We start from the raw sequence: 25,299 nt of genomic DNA, 5'->3' as shown, positions 1-25,299 counted from the left end.
CTGCCCACACAAAACCCTTATTGTTGTTTTTTAAATTAGCCTGAAGGAATTGCTAGACAATGTGTTCCACTTGAGGTTAGAGTGATGTCATTATCGCCTTCTTCAAGGCGGGGCGGGGTAGGGGGAGGGGGGGGTAGAGTGTGACATTGGCTGGTTGTGTTATTACATGAAGTGCGCGAGTGAGTGAGTACCTGACTACGTTAAAAATGATTTATGCTGTCATTTTCGCGCAAGGCACATTAAAATACATTCCTCTGGCATTACATAATACCTGCAGACCACACATCGCTATGAGCTTGCATAACGATACATAACGTTTAGTTTAACGTTGAATTATCTGCTAGCAATGCGCTAAAACATTTCAGAAGGATTCCTAAAGGATGAAAAACGAAACAAGGTCATTCGCTCATGAAAGGTCGTAAGACATTTGGAGTGTTTATAACAAGTTGTGCAGTTGTTATAACTGCGTTATAAAGCTTTCTAGATCCGGGTTCAATCCCTAACCCCCGTTCCCTTATTACTCCAAAAAAAGTCGTGTTTTTTTTTTTCCCTGCATGATCACAAACAACCCAGTACACTAACAGCCGTACACACACAGCGAACAATGATTACAGTTCAGTCGGTTTAAAATTCGAAGGCGACTTTGCTATTTCACAGCATTTTAGGTGAATCTTTGTACCCAAAAGGCTGAGCTGACTTACAAAAGGCTGAGCTGACTTACAAAAGCAAAGGCAGCTGTGAATGAGGTTGCCTCGTACAGCTATCCCGTGTCATCCTGATCTGATCCTGTTAAAATGCCCCCGTCCGGGAATTTTCCCGTGTCGGACGCCTATTTTTCCACGTTTTCCAATGGGGGGAAAAATAAGAGCGGGCTCCGCAGCACATCCTGAGCCCTCCGACGAATTTCCTCAAATATCACTAAAACGCTGTCCAACACCTATACAACAGTCCACCATGGGATTTTTGCATAATTTTAAGTATGTAAATCACCAATTACTTAACTGTTTAACGTTTAATTGACTCATTATGTTTGTGTTCAGTAGGCAACGATACTATACAGTATCGATACTACACAATATCGATACTATATAGTATCGGACGCCGCTAATGTTTTCCCGCCGCACTGGATTGATCATACACTGTACTGTAATGTAAATAAACAATGCGTATAACACATCAAAATCATGTAAACAAACAAAGCCATGAACAAAATCCTATGAACAGCCTTTTACATCCTCTATCTGGACTGGCAGAGCAACTCAAATGGCGTCTCTGGCCCTCGCTTTGAAATTTTTTTTTTTTCATATGCAGTTTGGGAAGAGCATTTTTTCAATTCGGATATTGAAGTTTGGGTACGAATTTTCAAGAGCGGGAAACGCGAATTTTCAGATAGAGAGATTACAGGATCGCTGCACTTTTTAAGTCACCTAGCGCACACCTTCACTCATGGACATACAGTACATAGAGAAACACACCACACACTGAGACATACAAAGAACTTAAAATGTCTGAATTGAATTCAAAATATAAAACCTGTTTGCTGATTGTGCAGCCTAATTCACCTCACGTCATAATCATGTTTCAAAGACACAAACAATCATTTAAAAATGCAGTAACCAGAATAACATGAAAGCAAAATAAATACTTCTGTCCTGGAAAAACAAACAAACAAAATTAAAAAAAAAATATATATATATATATATATATATATATATATATATATGTATACATATACATATATAAAACGCCAGCAGTGAGCAGAAAGAAAGCAGTTAAAACAGTGCGATGCAGTATACATTATGTAAACTTGAAAAGGTTTGCAGAAAAAAGTGCATTGTTTTTCCCTCAGTAGTCATCATAAACAGCCCCATAAAAATGTTTTTTTTTCCTTTTTTTATGTGTGTGTGCGTCTTGCTTGTAAGTACAACACCAGTACGAACATGGCACAGCAGAAGAGCACAGTGACTCTTTACGTAAATCCACCAGACGGTGAGGAAAATACGAATGTCGTCCGAAAACAAAAAAAAGAAAAAACGGTACTGGCCGAAGAAGAACCAGATCATGGCACTGAAGGTATAACCAACACTCACGACAATCAAAACGAAAAAGCCATGGAATAGATGCATAAATATATAGAGAGAATATTTTCTTCTGTAAATAATTGCGCGAATATATTATATAGAATCGATCTCTTTCCTTTAAATAAACATATAATCAAGAGAAATGCACAGTAAAAGAAATGTTGCAGAGATAGGAGAGAAAAAAAGAGGAATTTTTCAAGTGAGTAGAAGTAGTAGGCAAACGACTGGTCCGAAACCCGGCGATTGTGTGCTCGTGATGCCAACCAACTCCCCGATCAGTGTTTGCGGAAACGGACCTGACAGACCCCCAGGTTACGGGTACAGGTTGCGGGGTTGAAGTGTTGAGTCGTTGGGCGGCGGCGGCGGCATCTCAGACGCCTCCGCCGCTGCGGTCCACCGAGACCGGTCCCCTCTGGTCCAGTCCCTCCTCGGCGGCCTTCATGAGGATGGCCAGACGGCTGTCTGACACCTGACCCTTCTGAACGGCGCTCATGAGCTGAAAACGGACCAGGAGGAGCACACCGTAGAGGAGAGAGAGCGAGAAGGAGCAGAGAGGAGAAGAACGTGGAAAAGCGGTTAACACCCACAAGACAGCAGTTTCTGGAACAATATGGGCGATCTACAGTAACAATTAAAGGCACTTTTTTCATAAAAATTGTTCTGTGCTTTAATGGTGGCATGTTTTTAGCTCTTTTTTGTCTGTGCAGATCAGAGGATCTGGGGCTTAAAGAGAACTAAAAATATTGTGAAACGATAGCACCGGTAACGACTGACCTTCTGAACCTCTCCAGCGTCATTAAGTTCTGTGATTGAGATGCCTGTTGTCTGACATACGGCTCACGTTTGCTCAATTAATGACCAGCAACTAATGATACAAACCTTGAATGGTATGTTCAGAGGTGTTGGTTTAAACAATGAGCAAATACATAAACTTGTTGAAGTATCTTAGGAGACCTATTGGAAACACTGCCCAAGGCTGGGATTTCCTCTGAAGTCTTGTGTCCTCAAACACTGGGGTGTTTAGTGTACGTACGTTACTGGCGTGTGTGTGTAGGGCGGGTGACCAAGCTGTGTGTTTACACTCTAACGGGCGTTTTTGGATTTTATAGGAGTGAACGTTCAAAAACACACATACGTTACACAATAACCCCCCTTCCCCCCAGTTCTCTCGCCGCGCCTGGGTGAAAAAAAAGCCATACGAACTTCACAACATAACCTAACGTGTGCTTGGATGACCGGCCTCTCTCATTAAAATCAAATTAAACTGGCCAAGAGGTGATCATTTTAACACCTGTCCCCCAACCCCTATCAATTACACCAATAACATAATACATGCTTCATTAAGCGGTGGGAAAGGAAAGACAAAAAAAAAAAAAAAAAAAGGAAAAAAACCTACTCCATCCTATTCCAAGTCCACAGCATGAGCCATTGCTAATTTACCATAGGAGAGCTGTTGAAGAGCGGCATTGACTTCATACTCATTATCTGGACTCGTGTAAGGAGATACCTGAGAGCTTCTAATTGCTCTCGTTCTGTCAGGGACCCGAAGCCGAGAGGGAGGACGCGACAAGTCCTGCGGAAACGGCTCGACACTATAGGTAAAGCTTTCGCACCTACGGCCTACCGTCATCCGAAGCTTCTCTCCAACAGGCTTGCCACTTTGGATTCAAATAATGTCTATATGGGTGGAGGAAGAAAAAAAAAAAAAAAGAAAAGAAAAAAAAAAAAACCCTGATACACGGGAAGCAGGTAAATCTACGATTCCATATATAGCTCCCGTAGTTGGTGTTTTTTTTATATATATATATATATATATATTTTGAGAACACTTGCGTTTAAGAGCTGGTATTCGAGTCTTCCTTTCTTTTTGTGAGAAAAAAAAAAGAAAAAAAAAGAAAAGAAAGAAAAAATTTCACGTACCAGCAAGAACTCGTCGAGTTCCACCTGCCCGTTTTTGTTGAGGTCCACCTCGTTGAGAATCTCGTGGAGGGCGTTTTCGTCGATCTGAATGCTGAGTCTCTGTTTTGGGGCGGGGCGGGGTGGTGAGGAGGGGGGAAAGAAGATCAGTGTAAAACCACAGGGAAAAAAGAAACGACATCTAATCTCAAATCTAATTCGGTTATCACCCTTGCTTTTGCACAAGACCTCCTCAGAATTTCGGCAGAAGCTGATGAGATTAATCGAGACCATTTAATTTTAGCTGGGAGTGTGTAAATACTCAGATATACCAAATGGAATGTAATTATATTACACATCATTGTAAAGCCCGAAGGTTCCCTGTCTCCCTGAGGTTATGGCCGAGCCCCCCTGGTGTTGGTAAACGTTAAGTCAGACGTCATGTGACTCAGAGGTCATGTGACTCAGCAAGGTGACAGCCAAACTCACCTCCAGGACCCGCTGCACGTCTACCGTGGTGATGAAACCTTTGCTCTCTTTGTCAAATTTGTAAAACCGCTTCTTGTATCTGTAGATCAGTCACATAGCATTTAAAACATAGAGTGAGAGTTACATTTACATGTATATTTACATTAACATTTATTCATTTAGCAGATGCTTTCGACTAAAACGACCTCCAAGTGAGGTTAAATACAACCCACGCATAATCGCTACAGCTGAGTTCAGTGACTGACCAGAGATAATTGCAGACATACGTCTGACCAGGTAACAGAGAGAACTACAGTCAGATGCAGGCAGAAACACTGCTAACAGACAGGGGAGTATGAGATGCTACGATGGCTATGAGAGTAGAATCTACAAACACATGACCATATAAAACACAAATGACCACACGCAAACAGACACGCAAACATACATTTATTGTATATTCGTATAAGATCGCAAACACACACGCGCGCACACACACACACACACACGCAAACACCTACTCATACATTCAAGGTTGGTACGACACACAGTTGAGAAAACTGTCTACCTGTTGATCTCCTGCTGAGTGAGAGAGATCTCAGACATCTTTGTCAGCTGTTCAGAACGAGCCCTGTAGCCCATCTCCTGATGCAAGAATCTCTTCGCCTCCTCCAGCTCCTCCTGCACAGACACACATTCCTGATCAGTAACCTCCCAAAAACAACAGACCAAGGAGAACAAACAGAGCATCCTATAAAACATCCTCAGAATAATGAACAAAAAGGAAACAAACCCAAATAAATGAACCATCGATGAAATATACAAACATGAAGTTATTTCATTTCACTTGAATTCGACGTAAATTAAGTAAAACTTTTTTTTGTTTTAAATATTAGTTAAACAGATGTACTTCTGAGAACTTAAACGCTGACTGCAGTGAGATGCAACAGAACCAGTGCCATACAACATGAAAGAAAGCGCTAACATGTGCAGTGTTCCAACTCTATTCACGGTTTACGCTGTGTTGGGTCTCACTGTGGGAACACCTGAGGTGGGGGAGAGAGACGGAGGGGGTGAGAGGAGGTGGGGGGAGGGGAGGGGGGGGGTAAACTTGGGAAGGGTGTGGTTGTGCATTGTGCGGTGATCTAAGAGATCTGTTCAGCTCTTGGGAACCGACGGCTATCGAAGCCACTCAGGGCGGCTATTTATAGACTCTTTTCTGTTTATCTGTCAGGAAACGGACAGCTAACACACGATTACGTTAACACCGTCTCTCTCTCACTCACACACACACACACACACACACACACACACTTACTCATACAAACACCTATGCATGGGTACAATACAGCCGAGCTCAATCAATAATTGTTGTTTATTTTGAGCTTGTGACCACCAGACATAAGGTCTATTTTAAAAACACTATTCACAATAGCCCGTTGGGTGATTAAAAGCTTACAGGCTGACTTCAAAAATGCCCTAGTGGGGTGCAGTCATACGAGGACAGAAGGAGCGCTCTCTCTGGGGGGGGGGGGGGGGGTGATAGACTTAATGAGGAGGTTCTGTGCTGGAACGATCCAGGAGGAGATGGCCCAAGTGCCAGAACGCTTCGATTTGAATTTTACCTTGACTTTTATAAAGGGAGTTAAACAAAACAGTTGACAAATCAAGTGTTAATTATCAGCAATTACAGAGAGAGTGTGTAATTTTGTGGATGTTTCTAATGAACACTCAAAATAGTAAAAGCCTACAAAATGTTTAAAGTGCGTGTGTGTGTGTGTGTGTGTGTGGTTATGGGGGGGGGGGGGGTTTGAACCCTATAAACATTCAAGAGACTACATCTCTAGTACGTCCAAAATTGAGTCCCACTGGCGGAGTAGCCTGGCGGTATTTTTAGAGCTCTGTGGGGTTTTTTTTTCTTGCTGGGTCATTATTTTGAAAGCGAATGAAAGAACGTACCTTTTTCTTGTCTTCGGACCAGTCCAGCTGTTTCCCCATGATCTCCACAATGCGCGGCAGTGCTTCGTCAGCGGCCTGCACGTTCAGGAAGCCGAGCCTTGTGCGTCGCGCGATCACATCGATAGCGGTGCAGGCGTACTCCTTAATTGCATAAGCCACCTGCGGGGGGAAACCAGCCAATCAGATGGCGATGCTTTAACAGCGTGACATCTGTTAAAGGAAGGCTGCTAGAATCGCACATGCCTGCATACGACATTTTTAGTGTTCCTTCTGACGTTTTCAGTATTTTCAGTTTTGTTTAGCCTCTTTCGGAGGTTCTTTGGACAAAAGCATCGGTTAAATGTCATGTTCTCCACGTTACGCTTTTGTGATCCAGTTTCTTTGAACACTGTTGGATCTTTACGAAGATGTAATGAAAACTCTAAACATTGCGATTAAAAACTCTCGTCATGGTAAAATATCGTTCTATCTTTCCAGCTGGCGCTGCTTGCAAAGGCGCGGAGTACTCACCTCGCTCTCGATGTAGGGGAATTCGGACACGAGCCGTTTCCCCACGATGGGCCACCTCTTCCCGGTCACCTGGGCCATTTTTGCCACCTCGAACGCCCTCCCTCCGTACGTCGCCGCCAGATGTTGAGCCACCTGCCGGAGTCGAGAAAGACGTTATTTTTCATGCTGGCTCTTGGCCCGCCCGACTCCCAGACCGCCGGCGGTGACGGTCACTCGTTTAGTCAAAGGACAGGTGTTGACGTCCGCCGTCACCCGTCCTCCCATTTTACAGAGGTGGCAGAGAAGCGTCTGGTTCAGCAAATCTTCGCGACCGAAACGGAAATGTTATGATGGATCGATGGAAACCGAGATCTTGAGTTTTAGACGATTTCTGATCCGGGAAGCGATCCAGCAACTTTTTTTTTTTTTTTTTAAATCTTTCTCACTCTCTCTCTCTCTGTCTCTCTCTCTCTCTCTCCACAGTCGGGGTATATAGGAGGAAAGAGAGAAAGGATGCGGTGAGTCTTTGGGTTCATTAAGAGCTTGGACAAAAACAAACAGCGCCGGGCTCCTTCCATTCCCACTGTTTCGTTACATCTCTCACCAAAGGTCAAGCGCTGTCAAAACTATCTGCATGCTGACCTTTTTAAATATGCTGGCAAACAGCAGCGTGCTAGGGTATGGGTTCCACTCAGCTCTCATATCTCTAACGAAGGGGCTGCCATTCTCTCTCTTTCTCTCTCTCTCACACACACACACACACACACACACACACACAAAATCACAGGGGACACCTGTTATCCAGGGCCAGTTAACTGGTTCAATAGAGGTCTGACAGTTTGAGTCTGTAAACTGGCCCCCCTCATAATGGAGAATAAAGCATTACACCACGGCCAGTTCAGTTTATCTGAACTTCAAACGGAACCAGTTCCTGTTTAAGAACAAAGGCTGTTAAACTCATATCGTTAAATCAGGGTTGTGTAGGGCAATTCGCATGAATTGTACTAAACTGTACCTGCGGTTGAATATGCATTGTGGCTCTGATGTTTTCCCACTGAGCAATATTTAACGCAGAGTATAAAATGACACATCGCTTTTGATGGGATTTTCACACAGAAAATCTCGTGCGGTACAGATTGTGCTGTTCTTAAAATCCTATGTCTTAAAAGCACAGGTAGGCCTATGTTTTTGTCGTGTATTTAAGGAGATAAAGCAAGTTACATGTGTAATGTTAATAGAAAATCTTATCCCAACAATTTATGCATTTACACAAAACTGTGACCCCTGAACTGCAGTACGTTCTGAACCCTGACTCCTGGGCACTGTTACACCCCTCCTGTTGACAGGGTTAAAAGTGGAGAATATCTGGCAACCGTCCGTCTCAAGTGGTTCCGATGACTTTTATTCTGTAATTTCTCAACGCTCACCTCGTTCTCCAGCCCGTAGTCTTGGACCAGTCGGATATACAGGGTGGGCGTCCAGTCTTTGCCGCCCTCTAACATCAGCCCGACGGTTCTGCTGGGCCCGGCCTTCAGGTTGTGGGCTTTGACCGCGGCGTCGAGAGTCTCCTCAGCCATGGAGCGGTACGTGGTCCATTTTCCCCCTTCAAACGACAGCGTTCACAGGCCAAGTCACACACAGAGACAACCGGACTACATCACTCACCAAGGCAATGCACTCTATTCTGTTTCAATCAGACGTGGCCTTTATGAGAAACCACATTACTCTCGAGTTCAAAAACAAGAAACGCGTCGCTCGAAAAAATAAAAATAATTTATGTCACCGTGTACTGAACAAGTTCACCGCACTTTGGAGAAGACACAAGTAAGTTTCACTTTCCCCAAAGGAAAAGATTACACATCCCTGACGGATTCTGGTGTAAGCACAAGACGGCAACACCGATCTAAACGAGTGGGTTTTTTTTTTTTTAGGAAAAATGAGTCATTCGGTGTGTGTCATCTGGTAACCGTGGCGATGGTACATGAGTGAAATCCTACTATGGGCTGAAACTAAAAAAAAAAAAAAAAACCCACAGAAACGAAGTGAAATAGAGCAGACCTGCGATGGTGACCAGTCCGCTGTCGCTGACGTTGACGATGTGGTTACGGCAGATGGACTGCGTGTCTTTGGAGTTTGGGTCAGTTACCAGAGGACGAATGCCACTCCAGGCTGCCAGGACGTCTCCTCTTCGCACTGAGAATCAAACACGGAAAACGACACGCGGTCACACAAAAAAACTCATCGGAAATCCGTGTTCAAAAGGGCAAGTTTAAAGGGCTGATACAGTTCTTCAGATTATTCAAATGTCCCAAGGCCACAGAATATATATGAACCTGTCTTTTAAAGAGACTTTTTATGACTATGCAAAAGTCACAGAATTGTTGAGGTTTTTTTTTGTTTTGTTTTTTTTAACTTTTGGAAGAACATTTGGAGGAACAATTCTATCCACTGACACCTCTCATTCTCTGACAGCAAACTATATATGCCCACAAATCACATTCACGAACTATCAAAAAAAGAAATGTTAAAAAAACAAAAAAAAAGTTCTCCACAGTTTCCCCACAAACTTTCAGTTTCCCACAAAAACCACCACACACACGGCAAACGCAACGCGAGACGTGAAACAGGAGTCCATTTCCCTATTGTGGTGACATCCCCTGCATTAATTATTAACATAGAGTTGTGTATCGATTTAATACATACCTGCCACTGTAATATGCAGGTTGATATTTCTGAATGAAATAAAAAAATGGAACACTAGACTCATTATCAAAGGGCATCTCTGAAACATTTATGACAGAGGCTGGCAGCACTGAAAACACAAAGCTCGATCAGGCAATAAAAACAGGCACTCACACACACACACACACACACACACACAAAGTCTAAATGACCTCCAGTATGAGAACAGAACAAAGCAGATACTGTGAGTCCATATTCAAACAGCTTAAATACACAGTGGAATAAAGCACCACACACTTCTTTTGAAGCAAAACATGGAAGGTCCGTGGATGAGGATGGCTGTGTGGGGGGTGTTGTGGTGTTGTACTTGGGGGGGGGGGGTTAGAAAACTTTTTGGGACATGTGTAGTCATATGACGGTACTTGAGTTTATATCAAAATATACTTAGAACATTGAGTGAAATGTGACAAGATGAAGTCTCTGAGTAAGCAGAGTTATGGTGATCTGTGATCTGAGGTGATCTGAGGCAGAACGGATGTAGATGAAAGAAGAAGGAGGAATTTCTGTTACTCTACTGTTTCTCTCTTCTCTATCCTCCCTCCCTCCCTCCTCTCTCTCTCTCTCTCTCACACACACACACACTCGCGTTTCCTCTGAGGGGCCAAAACTACTGCGACTGTCCATTTCGACACAGTCAGTGAGACAGAACCCCCCCCCCCCCCCCCCCCCCAGGGTCAAACCCCTTCTGTCCTTCGACAAAAAACCCCCCACACTCAGTGTCCAGTGTCATCTCTCTGCTGAGCTTCGCCACGTCCAGAGGCAAGGTCTCCGTGCATGCTCTCTCCATCTCACACTCCTTCGCATGTCTGTCCCTCGCACGCCGGACCCGGAGGGGTCGCCCGGCCGCCCCCTCCGCTCTCGCAAAAAAGACACGCCCCTTGACACCCAGGCATACGCTAGACATCACAGCGCGACTCGGCGGCAGTGAAAAGACCATCGGAAAACCGGAGCGACCGCCCGCCGACATCAGCGTGTGAGACAGCCGGAAAAATAACACACGGCGCTCAGTGTTACCAGGGCCGATTTGATTTCAGTCAGGCCAAACGAGACAATGAACGAAAATTCACAGCAAATGACAGAACATCTTCTGTTTACTTCCCTAATATTTTATTTTATTATTTTATTATTATTATTAACTAATATGATAAAAAAAATAACTAATATATAGCCAAGATTATAAATAATTAACTAATACTATTAAGATAACTAATGCATATCTCATATTCCATATGAGCCCCATGAGAGGGTCATATAGATAATAATGCTTATGAAGTGACACCAAACAAATAAACAAACAAACAATAAGCTTATGTCTCTACACTGAAGGGTCAGGTAAAAAAGAAGAAAAAAAAAAGCACACGAGGGTGGAATTATCAGACCGCTTCCCAGAGCAAAAGATGAGGGACAAACCAGCAGACACCCAGCTGCTACTGTTTGCCATGTAAACGCAGAGAGACAGAGAGAGAGAGAGAGAGAGAGAGAGGGAGAGGGGGAGCGAGGGAGAGAGAGAGGGGGAGGGAGAGACAGAGTATTAGAAGTGATATGAAGCAAATCAAACAATCAGACTCGCGTCTCGGGCACAACAAACAATCAGAGAGCACCCGTCTCCCAAAATCAATAGGGCCGTTCTCTCTCAGATGTAGATTGTGAAGCAGTCACCTGTTTAATGAAGCCTCTGATGTCGTGCCCCCACCCCCCCCCCCCCCCCCTTACAAGCCTGCCAGTCTGGCTACAACCCCTCCCCAAATTCACTGGAGTACAAACTCAGAAAACATGCTCTATAGAAGAAAGGAGGTGCCTTGACAGACACACACACACACACACACACACACACACGTGAGTACATGCACACCACACACGCACACACGTTCTCTCTCTCTCTCTGTCTCTGTAATGTAACATCATAAGGGAGTAATCCCCACCAGGAGAGATAAAACTAAAAGTCAATGTTTATGACTACGCAGGACAAACAGAGGGTATGAATCATTTCGAAAGAGCAGTACCAAAATATGCCCATGAAAATAAAAAAAACAAAACAAAGTCAATATAACTAATAAAACAGGAGGCCGGACCTCTCCCTGCCTTCTTCTCCTCCACCTCACAACCATATTCTCCCTCATTAAGGAGTAGTCAACACGACTCCTCGTGTGTGCCTTACTCCTCCAGACGGAACACAAGAGAGACATTTGTGAACAATCCATTACAGCAATCCATATTTCTAATCCACATCACGACAACAAAAAAAACCAAATTTTTATTTGGGCGGTTTAGATACCTTCGGGAAAACGCATAACTGGGCTCTTAAACCACACACCGACGTGCGGTGGCCAGTAACGAAACACGCCAGGGAACGCTGACGTGACCGTCAACCGTTTTTTTTTCCTGTCAGGGAAGCGCGTAGCTCGGGGGCCTACCTTCCACGTCCGGGCTGAGGTAATTGCGAACTTCGCTCAGGATGAAGTTGATGTCTTCCTCCATGGGGATGGGGTGGGCGGTAACATTGGTGGGCGTGTCCGTCGTCCCGGCGATGGTCATCTTCTCCCAGGGCAAGAAAAAGATGACACGCCCGTCGCTGGTGGCTGGGTCCAAGAGCCCCATGTTGTCAGGACTGGAACGGGAAGAGGAGCGCAAACGTAATTAATGTTATAAAATAAATCAAAATAATTTGGGTTTTTTTTATGAATATGATACAGCATTTTTAAGTACTGCTGAGGCTATAAATAATAATTTATTGTAAATCAAAGCGATGCGTTGCAAGAAATTCTTGCTGAAAAATTCAAGATGAATATTAGATTGAAAGCGAGAGACGGGTTCCATGGTTCCACGGTGAAAAACCTGCAGGGATGTTCTGTTCATGGTGACAGCTGCTGAGTTCCTTTCCTTACCACTTGTTTTACAAAAACTCCCAATCTCAACCTCTCTCCTAGCTATTACAGACTATTACAGGTCGACTTAATTCACCAAAATACATTTATTTTTATCCTATTTATCTGCTGCTCTGCTCTCTGGAATTGCCTCTCTCCATTGTAATACTCCTATTAAAACTCACATACACACCCACGTAACACACTAACACGCTTTACTGAACACTGTACACACCACACACACTGTGCTACGCTACACACGTGCACGCACGCACACACACACACACACACACACACACACACACACACCAGCAAACACTCAACAATGCCCAAACTACCAAAACATTAGCTTTTTCTGCCCTGTAACATGCATATTAAATATGACTAACGCCATGACAACACAAAGGGGAGGGGAATAAAAACAACTGAACTTTTGGTTTTTGTGTTTTTTTAACAATAACTACATACGCAACATCTCTCCTTAACCTTGCTGTTGATCGAAATAACCCGGTATTAAGGTTCATTTACTTATTTTCTTTCTAAACGCAAGTGATGCCGGTCTCTCTTTCACTCCTGTTACTCCCAGTCCCCCGAAAGAGGGAGCGCGACACGGCCATCCGCCGACAGATGACATCATCGGACGTCTAAGTTTCAACTGTCCACACCCGCGGCCAGCGGCAATTAGGTCTCAGTGGAGTTCTCTGATCTGTGCGCATTCCTGGACGGCAAGAGCGAAACTATTTAAGGTAGCAGTTCAGTGCAGGTCTGTGGCATCATCACCATTCTGGTGCACCTCTGGGGATAAAGAGTGGAGGGTCGGGGGGGGGGGGGGGGGGGGGGGGGGTTAACTCTGACCTGTAGTATCCGGGGATGACGATGTGGACGCCCGCGCTGGGCTGACAGATGTTTGCCGTCTTCTGCTGGTCCATTTTGCGAAGGGAGTCAGTGAAAGGCCCCGTGGCGTTGATGACACATTTGGCACGAACGTCAAACTCTTGTCCTGCGAAAGATGAAAGATAACACAGGGTCATTATTACAGCATTTGGAGATATTTCTGACTGCGTTTACAGTGCGCAGTAACATCACGTGTCCCCCACACTACTGAAGTTAGTCGTAATGAGTAGTGAGTTGAAGAAAGAACCTGAAATGGAACAAAGGAAGATGAGTAGAGAGAAAGAAAGAGATAACCCAGATAAAAAAAAAAGTTTTTGAAACACAAAGTAAGATATAGCCTGATTTAAAGAAAAAATTAAATATCGTGAAGGGAACATTTAAGTTTGTGTGTGTGTGTGTGTGTGTGGGTGTGTGTATGTGTGTGTGTGTGTGTGTGTGTGTTTTCGGGGTACCCGTGAGGACGTCTCTGCACCGAGCTCCACAGATTTTCTCTTGGCCAGTCTGGGGGTCTGGTTTCTTCAGGAGGTGGACCACCTCGGTGTAGTTAGCGACAGCAGCTCCGTAACGGGCAGCGGTGAGGGCGATGGCCAGGTTCATGCGGGCATCATTGTGCTGACCTGCAGGAGGGCACCAGGGCATGGGGCGTTAAGAGACAAGTCGCTGCCTGACTTACACACGCACACACACACACACAGAACTGCCGTATACACGCTGCTATGTCCAATCCCATCAAATGTGCACATCATATGACACTTACTGAACATGACAGCTCAGTATGCAGAATCAGAGTCACACCACCTCCGTGCCCACACCCACACACACACACAGACCCTCATATCCACATACACACACACACACATACACACACACACACACACACACACACACACAGACCCTCATATCCACATACACACACACACACACACACACACACACACAGACCCTCATATCCACACACACACACACACACACACACACACACACACAGAGCTAAGAGGCTATGAGAACATTATATAGACGTAATATTAGTGAAGTGATACCAAATAAACAAACAAACAAATATCTTTCGGTTAGAGCATCTGACTCTTTCTCAGAATGTATTAATCTCGTGTGAACAACTCATCCATTTAATGAACATACAGCTTTAGGGAGTAAATAAGAGGGATAACTTCTACTGCAGTTCTGAGGCTCATAAAAGCCTCCTGTCTGGTTGACTGTATGTCGCGTTCACAAACGCACAGGGTTTGGATTCTGGGTAGGCTGGTAGAATTGGAGCAATGCCATTGGAGGAGAGGAGGACGTGAGTGTTGAGAGAGTGAGGGCCAGAGGACTAGGTAGAGCAGAGACCCATGTCTAATGCTACAGAATGCTTAGGGGCAGTTCTACCAGATGGAAAATAACATGAGAAAAGATAGAAGAGACTTAAAGGGCACGTTCACAGAGTGAATGGAGAAGGAGTGTCTACAGCGAAGGATCCTATGAACCTCGATTTCATCACTAAAGCCTGTCTGCAGTAGCGCTGTTGGTCTGGAAATAAGGAAGAAAGGAAGGAAGAAAGAAAGAAAGAAAGAAAGAGAGAGAAAGAAAAGGCAGGAGACGGTGAAAAAAAAAATTGGCAGATCACAAAATTTAGAATGACAATCCTTCCTTCGGGGCCCAAAAGCCCGAGAGCGGCATTGCTCACATCAAGGCAAACGGCAGAGGGGCCCGGAACGGAACAGCGAGGACACGCGACCCTGTCCTCTGGCTAGCGCGCGCGGAGACTCTCGACTCGTCCGACGCGGCCAATTAAATTACAGCAGGTACAGTGGGAGAACAAGGATCATAACCGACCCCTCCAGGGTTCATTCCCCCCGCTAATATGTCACACGAGATGGGGCAGACGCACGAGACATTATTAATAATAATAAATAAATAAATAAATAAATAAATAAAACACTATTACATCATTTGTATAAAAGAAAAAAAAAAAAGATGCAAATTTGAGCGCGGATGTTTTATTGCGTTTTTTTTTTTTTTCTAAATCACATTTTTACAAATGTATCGATGTTTGATAAACGAAACGCGAGGCAGGGGCGAGAGATATATATACACGTCTGGAGACGAATGTGCACATGAGCGTGATGTCTTTGGCAGAGCGCGCACGAGGCAAACAGCGGCAGTCAGACTGCGATCTCCAGCGGAGAAGGTCAGATTCGGAAATGTCACGGGCGTGATTGTTCCAGATTGAATAATTGGAGAGAAAAGCCGGCTGACAACCCGAGGGAAAGAGCAGAGGGGGGAGGGACAAAGGAGGAGGAGGGGTGGGGGGGGGGGGGTTGGAGAGGGGGCAAAAGCGGACGGGAGACGGGACGCATAAACCGCATCTCTAAACCGTCATTATGGTTCCCCTGTTACGCGGTTTCACACACACACACACACACACACACACACGCACAGATAGCGACGTCTCTCGTTTAGACCTCCCGCGGATTAAATGTTACGTAAAAAAAAAAAAAGGTCTCGGCGCGACAGTCACTGTGAATAAAACACAATAGGATAATGAGTAAGGGCGTAAAAACGTCTCTCTCACTTACTCGTTTCTGCCCGCGCGAGCAGAGCTGACAGATAGCTGCTCAGATAGCCGCCAAAATTCCCTCCGAAAGTATGCTAGTCGCGCAAAGGAATCATGTATCCGCGCGCGCCAAACGCAATTTGACAACTCGCCCCGCCAAGACAAAATCGGAAGGGCTTTTTTTTTTTTCCTTAAGGGGCCTCAGAGGAGACCTTGAGTAAAGGGGGACACACTCGACCTAACCAGTACCATATGGCGGCTTTTTCCCCCGCCGCTGGCCGGAGGCGCAGGCGATGTTCAAGGAGGACGCGGGAACTGGTACCCGTTTGGCTTGAACGGCCGACGCGTTCTGTGCAAGTTGAGTGCGTGTAGTCAACTGTGAGATGACGTTTAAGTAGGTCTTTTCTAAGAAGCGTTAAGCCCAACACCCCCCCCCCCCCCCCCCCCCCCGAGCATGAAACAATGGCAGTTCTCAATTAGAACGAGTTTACTTAGTAGAGTATTTTATAAAACTACTGTTGGGAAGCAGTGGTCACGTACTCCTCGGGTCCTTCAGTCACTACCTCTCATTCAAATGTATTCTGCTGGTACATAACGTAATAGAATAACAGAGGATTGAGTTACTGGACTCCTCACCATCGTAGTAGACGATGGCGCCGACCAGTTTGTCTTTCTTGAGCATGGGGAATAACTCCAGGGCTTTGGTTTTGCTGAGGACATAGCTGCTTTTCAGACACTGTGATCCCGCCACCAGATCATACATCTTAATCCCAGCCCAGTAATACGGAAGCTGCCACCATCTATTTATAAAGAGAGAAAAATAATCATTAGAGTTCAAGTACCATTCATGTGTTACACAACCGTCCGTTTGCGATGAAGCACGGAAAATACCCCGTAGAGCACTTAACAGCAAAAGAGAGAAAATTTCCTCCAGTTTTATCTGGACCTAGTTCATACTGTCCCACTTAAACAGAAAAGTTAGTATAGTTATTAAATGGTTTGGACTGTTTACAGAGCAAATATCATGTAAAATCTTTCTTTTTTTTTGTCGAAGTTACCAGGTAATACCCCGGCATAATCAAATCCACAGCCACGCTGAAGCTGAAGCTGACAGAGCCGTGATGAGTGTTGAAAGTTCGTTTTTGTACTAGACCCCTGTTTTAAATATCAGACTGCCTTTCACACTACCTTAAATATCAGAGTCATGCACAAATGCCAGGAATAATTAATGTTGATAATATTAAGGCGGGGTCGACTCCGCCAAGACCCTCGCATTTCGCTCTGCAGGCCTGGGCTCGGAGACGGGGGCTGCGACGGGCGAGCGGTGAGCGCGCTTCCGCTGTTGGCCGCCTCGTTTTAAGCGTCGGCGTACATTCGCCGCGGTCGACTGCCTGAATGCCAGCTCGGCGAAACTATCGCCGTACCTCACCTCGACGTCCGTTCACATCATTTTATTTTACCCGTTCTTATGAAACTCGTGGATTCTGTCTCTACCTACATCTTTACTTATTTCTCTCTTGGTCAAATTCCCTTTCCCTTTTTTTTCCCCCTCACGTCTTTTTTTTTGTCAAACTCTATTCATCTCCATCCCTTTTTTTTTTTTTTTTTTTAATATGTATATATCTTGGTATCCGTCAGACTAGAACAACCGAGGATTGTAAACAATAGCATTAACTGGACTCCTCACTATCCAAACCAATCCCAATTTTCCCCCCATTTTTTTTAACCTCATTTTGAGTTCTTGACTAAATTGCTACGCAATGAGCGAGCTGCTACTCGCTGAATAAACTGCTACTCATTGAGTAAACTGTTCCTCACTGAGTAAATTTCCACCCAAATCCTTACTTGTAAACAGGAAGCATGATGGGTAGTGGGGCAGACAGGTGAGGGGCGATATCAAGCAGGTTGGAGCGCTCGTGGAGGGCCTCTTTCACCATCATGTACTAGAGACAGGGAACAGAGATATATCAAACACAAGGCTAACACTCTGGACTCATAGAACAGCCGATGGAGGCTGTGTATAACTATCAGGGCCTCTGCAGCATAACCAAAATCTGTTCTTTTTTAAACTTCCATACAGGCCTTCTGGTTTTAAACCATTTTGAAAGCGTCGGTTTGATCTGTGAGGCCGACGAGATCCTAGAATCACGTTCACATTGCTCTCCATATCAAGCAGCGCAGAAACTGACAATGTACTGAAAATATGAACAAAGCTGGACTATCTCTCTCTCTCTCTCTCGATCCATGATCCTTAGGGAGCTGAATCCTCCTTTAGATTTTTCATTTGTGTTTAAACAAGCGAAAGAAATGACCGAAACATAAAATGGTTCGAGAGAGAGAGAGTCTGTGCTGATGATAGCGAGTGAAAAAAAAAAAGGGGGGTTGGGGGGGGGGGGGGGGTGGTGGAGTTTAAACGAAAAAAAAAAAAGAGATTCACCTGCTCATAATCTAAATTCATGATGGCTTTCTGCAGATAGCGGACTCCTCCGTGGATGAGCTTGGTGCTTCTGCTGCTGGTGCCGGATGAAAAATCGCTCCTCTCCACCAAGGCGGTCTTCAGATCTGACAGAGAGGAGAAGAGAGAGACGGAAGGAGGGGTGAGGGGGTGGGGGGAGGGGGAGGGGGGGTGCAAAGAGACAGATTAGGGCCCACCATGGCATTTCCAGTCCTCACGGCCCCCAAATATTTAGACTGCTTGGGGTCTTATTTTCATGCGGATTTTCTCCTCTGTCCTGTAATATGCATGAGAGAAGAAATATCAGGGAATGCATATTACGTTCAGGCAAACCTGTCCACTTATTGCCTCCCGCAGTGAATTATGGGTGAATTGATCCGTTCTTTGGCAATAAAAAATTGTAAATATTATCTAAAAATTGGGTATAACCTTCTTAGGGTTGGGAAGGAGGGATTAAAATAAAAAAACAGGCACAAAAGGTGCATGTTTAAGACATACAATGTATCGACTGACGCGAGATAGGATTTTGGAATGTGAGGTTGGTTTCTATGTATATGCACATCTGAGGATCAGAAAAGATTTTTTTTCTTTTAGTTCTTATTCAAAATGTAAAAAAAAAAACATTTCCTGCCCCCCCCCAGACTTGTACGGTCTAAAAAAAAAAAAAAAATCAAACCAAACCCAGGCACACTCAAAACATTTTATATACATGACTCAATGGAGAACTGGATTGATGCCCTTATTAAACCTGTGATCTCCTTGAATAATTAAAAAAAAAAAAAAAGTTTAAACTCACTCCGCGTAACTGCGTCTAAGGCACATCCTGAGCCCGTGGCCCCTCCCCCCACCACGAGAACGTCGAACTCCTCTGTGTCGCGAAGAGTTGATAGCTGTTCCCGACGGGACGGGAGAGCGTCCATAAACGGCGCGTTCATCTGCCCCTCCGCCTCCACGTACGCCAGCCGCGCCTGGTCCCCGCAGATTCAGACAAAAAAACTTAAACGATCCGGAACAATCCAGAACAAAGCCCAAAAATGACTCCCTCTCTCACTCTTCACCGCAACCACAGAAGACACGTGTTACACACGAAGTACGTCACGTACATGTATTTTCAACGACGGAATTAGTGAAACCAGAAAGCATGCATTTACCACATCGAGAAAACGTCTCAAGGTTAACAGATCATGAAATCAGGTTAGCAATCGTACATTAAGTGTTAAGTTGTCTACAAAAGGATGTCCTGGGATACATCAGATAAAAGAGAGTAAGTGAGAGTTAGAGAGAGAAGAGAGAGAAATAATTGGCATGGTCACTGTTATTTACACCATTCACCACATCTCTGCCCTATCTTCATTTAAAAACTATTTGATAACTATATTAATAAACACATACTAGAATGTAATGTTACAGACCACTGTAACATCACAAGCGTTACTGAAATCAGGTCCAATCATTTTCAGTGTGACATTTAAGCTTTAACGTGTACTTTCGTAACTGAATCATATCAGGATACTTGATTTTGACTGATGTCCTTCACACACTGAAGCAGTGGCGTGACTGTGACATCTTTTCAATAACGCATGAATGGGGGAAAATGAAAAGATGGGTAACGTAACTCTCATGACGCCCTGTGTGTGGAGACAAAAGAAACTTAAAAAAAAAAAAAACCCAAATTCAAACGGAGTCTGAGTCTAAGGGAGCCAACGTGTCAAGGGTTTTAGCCGTAATGAAACGTTTTATTCATTTTTTTTTGTATTTAGCAATCTGACTAAATGATTAGATCAATCTGCCCCCAAAGCCTGTTGGGTCCAATTTGACTTGCAAATGCAAGGGGGCGACGAACCTAGACGTTTGCAATTTAGACAGTAACAGCATGTTTAAAAAAAAAAAAAAAAAAGGAAAAGAAAAGAAAAGAAAAAAAAAAAAACACACGATTTGATAATTAGTGTCTATTTCCAAGGGCGGACATATTGAAAACATCCGCAGACGATTAAGACCCTGAGTCTGCCCTGCAATCACGGTAAGTATGTCAACGGCAGTGTTGAATTTCATGCAAATGGGAAATCGCCTAGCGCACAGTGATACTTCAACTTCAGAGTGAGACAGTGTCCTTGCCATAACGAACACACACACACACATACACACACGTGCACACCCACACACACACACAAACACACAAAGTCACACAATTAACATTACAATCCAAAAGATTAGCTTCTGCCACATGCATGATTGCCCATTATTTTTATGTATTTATTCAGTTTTATTTATTTATTTATCTATTTTATTTATTTATTTTTTTTTTGGAGAGCAGGTCTCTCCTCTTAACTTTCGCTTACCCATTTAGGCTTGGTTGAGATGATGCGGAAGACACAGATAAATAAACAAACAACAAAACATGAGGAAAAAAAAAAAAGGGTTGTTAGAGAAATATATTACAATGCAGAACATGAGATTTTAGCGGTTCAAAGGCATACTGTATAAAGTAGCCAATATCTGTCATCATCAGATTTTAGCACATTTAAACAGCTGACAGTCTCAACTGACAGTGACTTCAGAAGTTCATGGGTCACAGGTTCAAGCAGTCAAATGTCTTTTAAGGAGAACCAAGGGAGAGCTCTTCTTAAGTTTTATCTGTTTTTTGTTTGTGGAAACACGTAGGAATACACTACGGTTTCGCAGGATTGCAACTGTAAATAAGCCAAACACAAAAAAAAAAAGAAAAGAAAAGAAAGAGGCTCCTCCCACATGTTTTCACTGCACTCAGGATAAAATGTAAAGCCATTCTTCCTGCATCCAAATATCTTTATGTATTCTTTACAGAGGGAGAGGGAGAGAAAGACAGAGAGAGAGATAGTGAGAGAGAGAGAGAGAGAGAGAGAGAGAGAGAGAGAGAGAGAGAGAAAGAGGGGAAAAATTTATTTTTTTGCTAAATTAATGATGGAGTGATGCATCTCCTTGGTAACCACATCTTTGAGAGGGCATTACTCTCGCACTCCCTGGAGTTTCATCCCAATTGAAATGCTGGAGATTTAGGATAATGGACAAAATGGGTTCTGATGGATTTGAATACATGATGAGAACAAAATCAGGACTCCCATTGCTCTTTAAGGTGTGTGTGTTTGTGTGTGTGTTTCTGTGTGTGTGTGTGTGTGTGTGTGTGTCTGTGTGTTTTTTTTCCTTTGCTTTTTTTTTTTTCTTAGTGTCTTCTCTTGTTTGTCTCAGAAAGCCTTGTTGATTATCTTAATCTACTTGACCTTAACTTATTTGGTATAACATCCAAACAAGATGAGACCCGTTCCCCTTCGCTGTACCCCGCTGGGCCTTCGCTTGTTTAAACACAAATAAAAAATCTGAAGCAAGATTCAGCTCCCTAAGGATCACGGATTGAGAGAGAGAGAGAGAGAGAGAGAGAGAGAGAGAGAGAGAGATTTTGTTTGTAAGTGAAACCTCTTAAAGTGATGCCAGGTTTACTTCTCGGGAATTATCCCTCTTTATCAAACACGGCAAAAAGCTCCAGGATGTCGCTGCCATTGACATGTCCAAACAGCACGTTTCAGACGACCAAACTGCCGGGGGGGGGGGGGCTACGAAAAACCCTCGAAGGACCAGATTAACCACGGTCCTTGGGGCATTCTCAAAACGTGTGGGTTTTTTCTTCCCTCTCTCTTTCTTTCTCTATTTAACCAGTAGCAATTAGTTTGGATGTTCGTGTCACACTAATCTAGTACGTAGAAAAAGAATACACCTCCAGAAGAGGCTTTTGAACAAGCAGCAACCTGAGAGGGAGATCAGTATGGACGAAAGGCATTAAAGCGGTAAAATGTGTTACTGCTTGTTTTATATTACTCTCTATGCTGAGAGGTTATGACGTCTTTATAAACCAGTCTACAGATATTACATCAAACTGTGTCACATTGGCGTGTATTACAGCACCTAAATGCTTTACTTCTACACAGTAAACGTGTTTCATGTTTCATACGTTTTTTTTTAACACGCGTGAAGCTTTCCAACGTTAAGAAGTCTAGAAAACGAACCACTGAAGTAATCTCTCAGCTACACTTTTTTTTTTTTTTTTTTTTAATTTACAGTTTGTCATTTTGCCATGAAACTCTAAAGAGCTAAGCAGCTCTTGAGGGTGTCACATAAAATGTCTATAAAACAACCACAGAGGAGAAGAAGAAGAAGCCGACGGATTCTGTGTAGGAAAACAACCTGATTAAGACGCGAGGCTTGCGTAAGCGGAGAAAGAGAAAACATAACATTCCTCACGCGTGCTCATGCTTGCACAAGTAGGTGGGGACATTTAGCGACGAGAAGAAGCATTCGCTTGCAGGTGTACATCTCTACAGGCCCCGCGTTTTTAAGCATGCTATCTCATTTGCTTTGATAAGCAGTCAAAAACGTCGCTAAACGCAGTCAGCATTTGAATAATTATATTAGCCTCAAAGCGCAATTTGTTTTGAGGTTGGCTTTAGTCCCGTGAGTTTTGAAGTGGTACAGTGTTTGAGTCAAACTCTTTACCTAAAAGATACTAATGTCTTATTGTGTCATCTTACACCACTGAGTGTGTTGCAAAAACATCGTGTTTGTATGAAGACTGCCCTTCGTCAGGTGCAAAATCAAACAGGACTGTATCCTCTCTCTCTCTCTCTCTCTCTCTCTCTCTCACCCTGTAGCTCCTTGTGCTGACCTAGCCCCTGCCAGGCCAGGGAAGGTTTACACTGTCCCTAAGACGCAACCTTATTGGTTTCATCCCTCGATCATGCACTGGCCATGTGCTGACCGCTTCACCTGCAGCCTTTACTATTGGGGTTGCCGGGGTTACAGGGGCGGGACCCAAGCTTCCCAAGGGTGGCTCTGGCTGAATGACACCGTCCAACTGTAGCTTGTGGCGGATGGGATGAGGTTCTGTGATGTTCCTGAGTCTCCTGTGCAATCTAGACCGGCCCATTTCAACAGATCTGCTCGCTACACACTTTGTATAAAATTACCTCCCACTAAAAATTACCCTGAAAAAATGTTTGGAAATTTGTTGTAACCTTGCCGTTTGTTTTTCTTTGAGCTGTCCACAAAACTAAAGGCCTCTTAGCTCTGAAAAGGCTCACCTGGTGTTTCCGGTATTCAAAGACTTGTGAAACGCCATAGGCCGCAGCTATGGCCCCACCCCCAATGAGGGTCCCCTTTACTGCCCTCCGGAACGCCATTGGTTACTGAAACAGAACAACAAGAGAGATTAATAAGAGATTAATCCTGTGACTACTGACCATCTAAATCTTTTATTTTTAGGATACAGTTCCATAACAGACACGCTCATCCACACTAGCTACCTCACATGTATTCTACCACCTCCTGCTCTGACAATACAATGAGAACGCTGTTGAGTTCAGTGTAAGCAGATGTGTTAATAACAGTTTATTAGCACATGTGTTAAAATATCATTCAGGCACCAAACTTTAAAAGAAAAAGACTGTCATTTCAAAAAGCAAATCTCATTTCCCTGAAAGACATTCGGGTTGTCAGAGATAAGCCTCTAGAAGATCATGTATATGCATTTATAAGATGGGATACAGGTCAAGCAGATTTCAGCTCTATTACAAGTTACAATCTATTACTTACTAATTCAGTACAAATCAAAATTACTTACTAATTAGACAGCAGACTACAAATAAAACATTCATCTGGCGATAAAATGCAACGGTTTTTCTCGTAAAATCAACTAGTCAAGAGAGTAAAAACTAGTCAAGTCAAAATAATTTAAAACTCCCATACCTTCTTATTCAAAAAGGGAAAAAAGCAGAGTAATTAACCGAGTTACAATATTTAACACAAGTGCTAAACAAATACCGTTAGGGAGGCGATACCACAGCTGGATTCTGTGCTACTGTGCCACAGAGCAATTTATGATCGCTCATTGATTGACAGCGCTGTGGGTCACAATGACCGCGTGAATCACGCTGGTCAAGGTCGAGATGCATTCTCCCTCCACACCCCAAATGAATGGGTCCGTAGTCAATGATTCCAGGGTAATACTCAGATAGTATTACTCTGAAGACACAAATGAGTCATTCTTACACACTGAAGGGAAATCACGCCTCTTCTGCGTGTACCGTTTGATTCAAACCATGTGCACATGACAGAGCAGGGTCAAAAACGCTACAAGGTACCTCGTGGAAGAAACGTGTAAAGTTAACAAGACTGGCATCTCCAGAATTATGTCAAGATCTCAAGCTCCCTGTGCGATACCTCTTTGCGTGTAAAACAAGCGTTCGCTAAGAGGCACTTCTACTTCTAAGTAGCCAACAACTCCACGGATGTCGCTGTGAACAGGAAACAGTGACCAACTCGATTCTCTCCTCTGTCATTGCATACTCTCCCGGTACAGTCACTTGTAGCTTATTCGGGAAATGCTAACACAGTCTGATTTCCGAGAGACAATTCGAAGGCTATTATTGCTGTTTATAGCGGTAAGCTACCTCATTTAACCCCGCTCCACAACGGCTCCTCAACCGCAAAAAGGAATTCTGGCACTATGTCAACAAGTAAAACCATAACGTCCGACTAAAAGGCCATAGCTGTGGTATTAAAACACTGACATATGATTTTCTAAAACACATTGACACAGTAGCTAGTTGTAGATCTTAGGATGGGCTAAACGATTAGGCTATGTTATCTAACTGGCTTGCTTCCAGTAGACTTGTCATTATCTCCACACTAAACTCCAAACTGATAAAGACTGCTCTAACTACATAGACCCCGTATCGACATGGTGACAGAAAGCTATCACTTACAGATTTTCGTGAGGTTGATGCTATAGGCGATGATGGTCCTGAACACTGGCAGTTATGATGGTGTTGATATAATTCTTCTTGCCTAGAAACCAGGAAGTAAGTGAGG

At 43.9% G+C, this 25,299-nt stretch overlaps 1 protein-coding gene across 1 annotated transcript; it reads right to left on the bottom strand.

The window, feature by feature from the left end:
• Positions 1 to 2,451: 2,451 nt before the first annotated feature.
• gpd2 (glycerol-3-phosphate dehydrogenase 2 (mitochondrial)) lies at positions 2,452 to 25,249 on the bottom strand. Its single transcript, XM_030782256.1, has 17 exons — positions 25,194 to 25,249; positions 23,511 to 23,615; positions 19,199 to 19,370; positions 18,385 to 18,509; positions 17,793 to 17,890; positions 16,584 to 16,747; positions 13,846 to 14,010; positions 13,355 to 13,499; positions 12,050 to 12,243; positions 8,952 to 9,086; positions 8,321 to 8,496; positions 6,915 to 7,046; positions 6,405 to 6,563; positions 5,014 to 5,126; positions 4,467 to 4,545; positions 4,002 to 4,100; positions 2,452 to 2,577 (listed from the first exon to the last, which is right to left on the bottom strand). The coding sequence occupies exons 2-17, from the start codon at positions 23,607 to 23,609 to the stop codon at positions 2,452 to 2,454; spliced, it is 2,181 nt and encodes a 726-aa protein (XP_030638116.1). The 5' UTR covers positions 23,610 to 23,615; positions 25,194 to 25,249.
• Between the last annotated feature and the right edge of the window lie 50 nt (positions 25,250 to 25,299).

This window comes from Chanos chanos, chromosome 8, assembly GCF_902362185.1.
Source record: "Chanos chanos chromosome 8, fChaCha1.1, whole genome shotgun sequence".
In the NCBI taxonomy this organism is placed as follows: Eukaryota; Metazoa; Chordata; class Actinopteri; order Gonorynchiformes; family Chanidae; genus Chanos; species Chanos chanos.
This window is presented reverse-complemented; position numbering and strand designations above follow the sequence as displayed.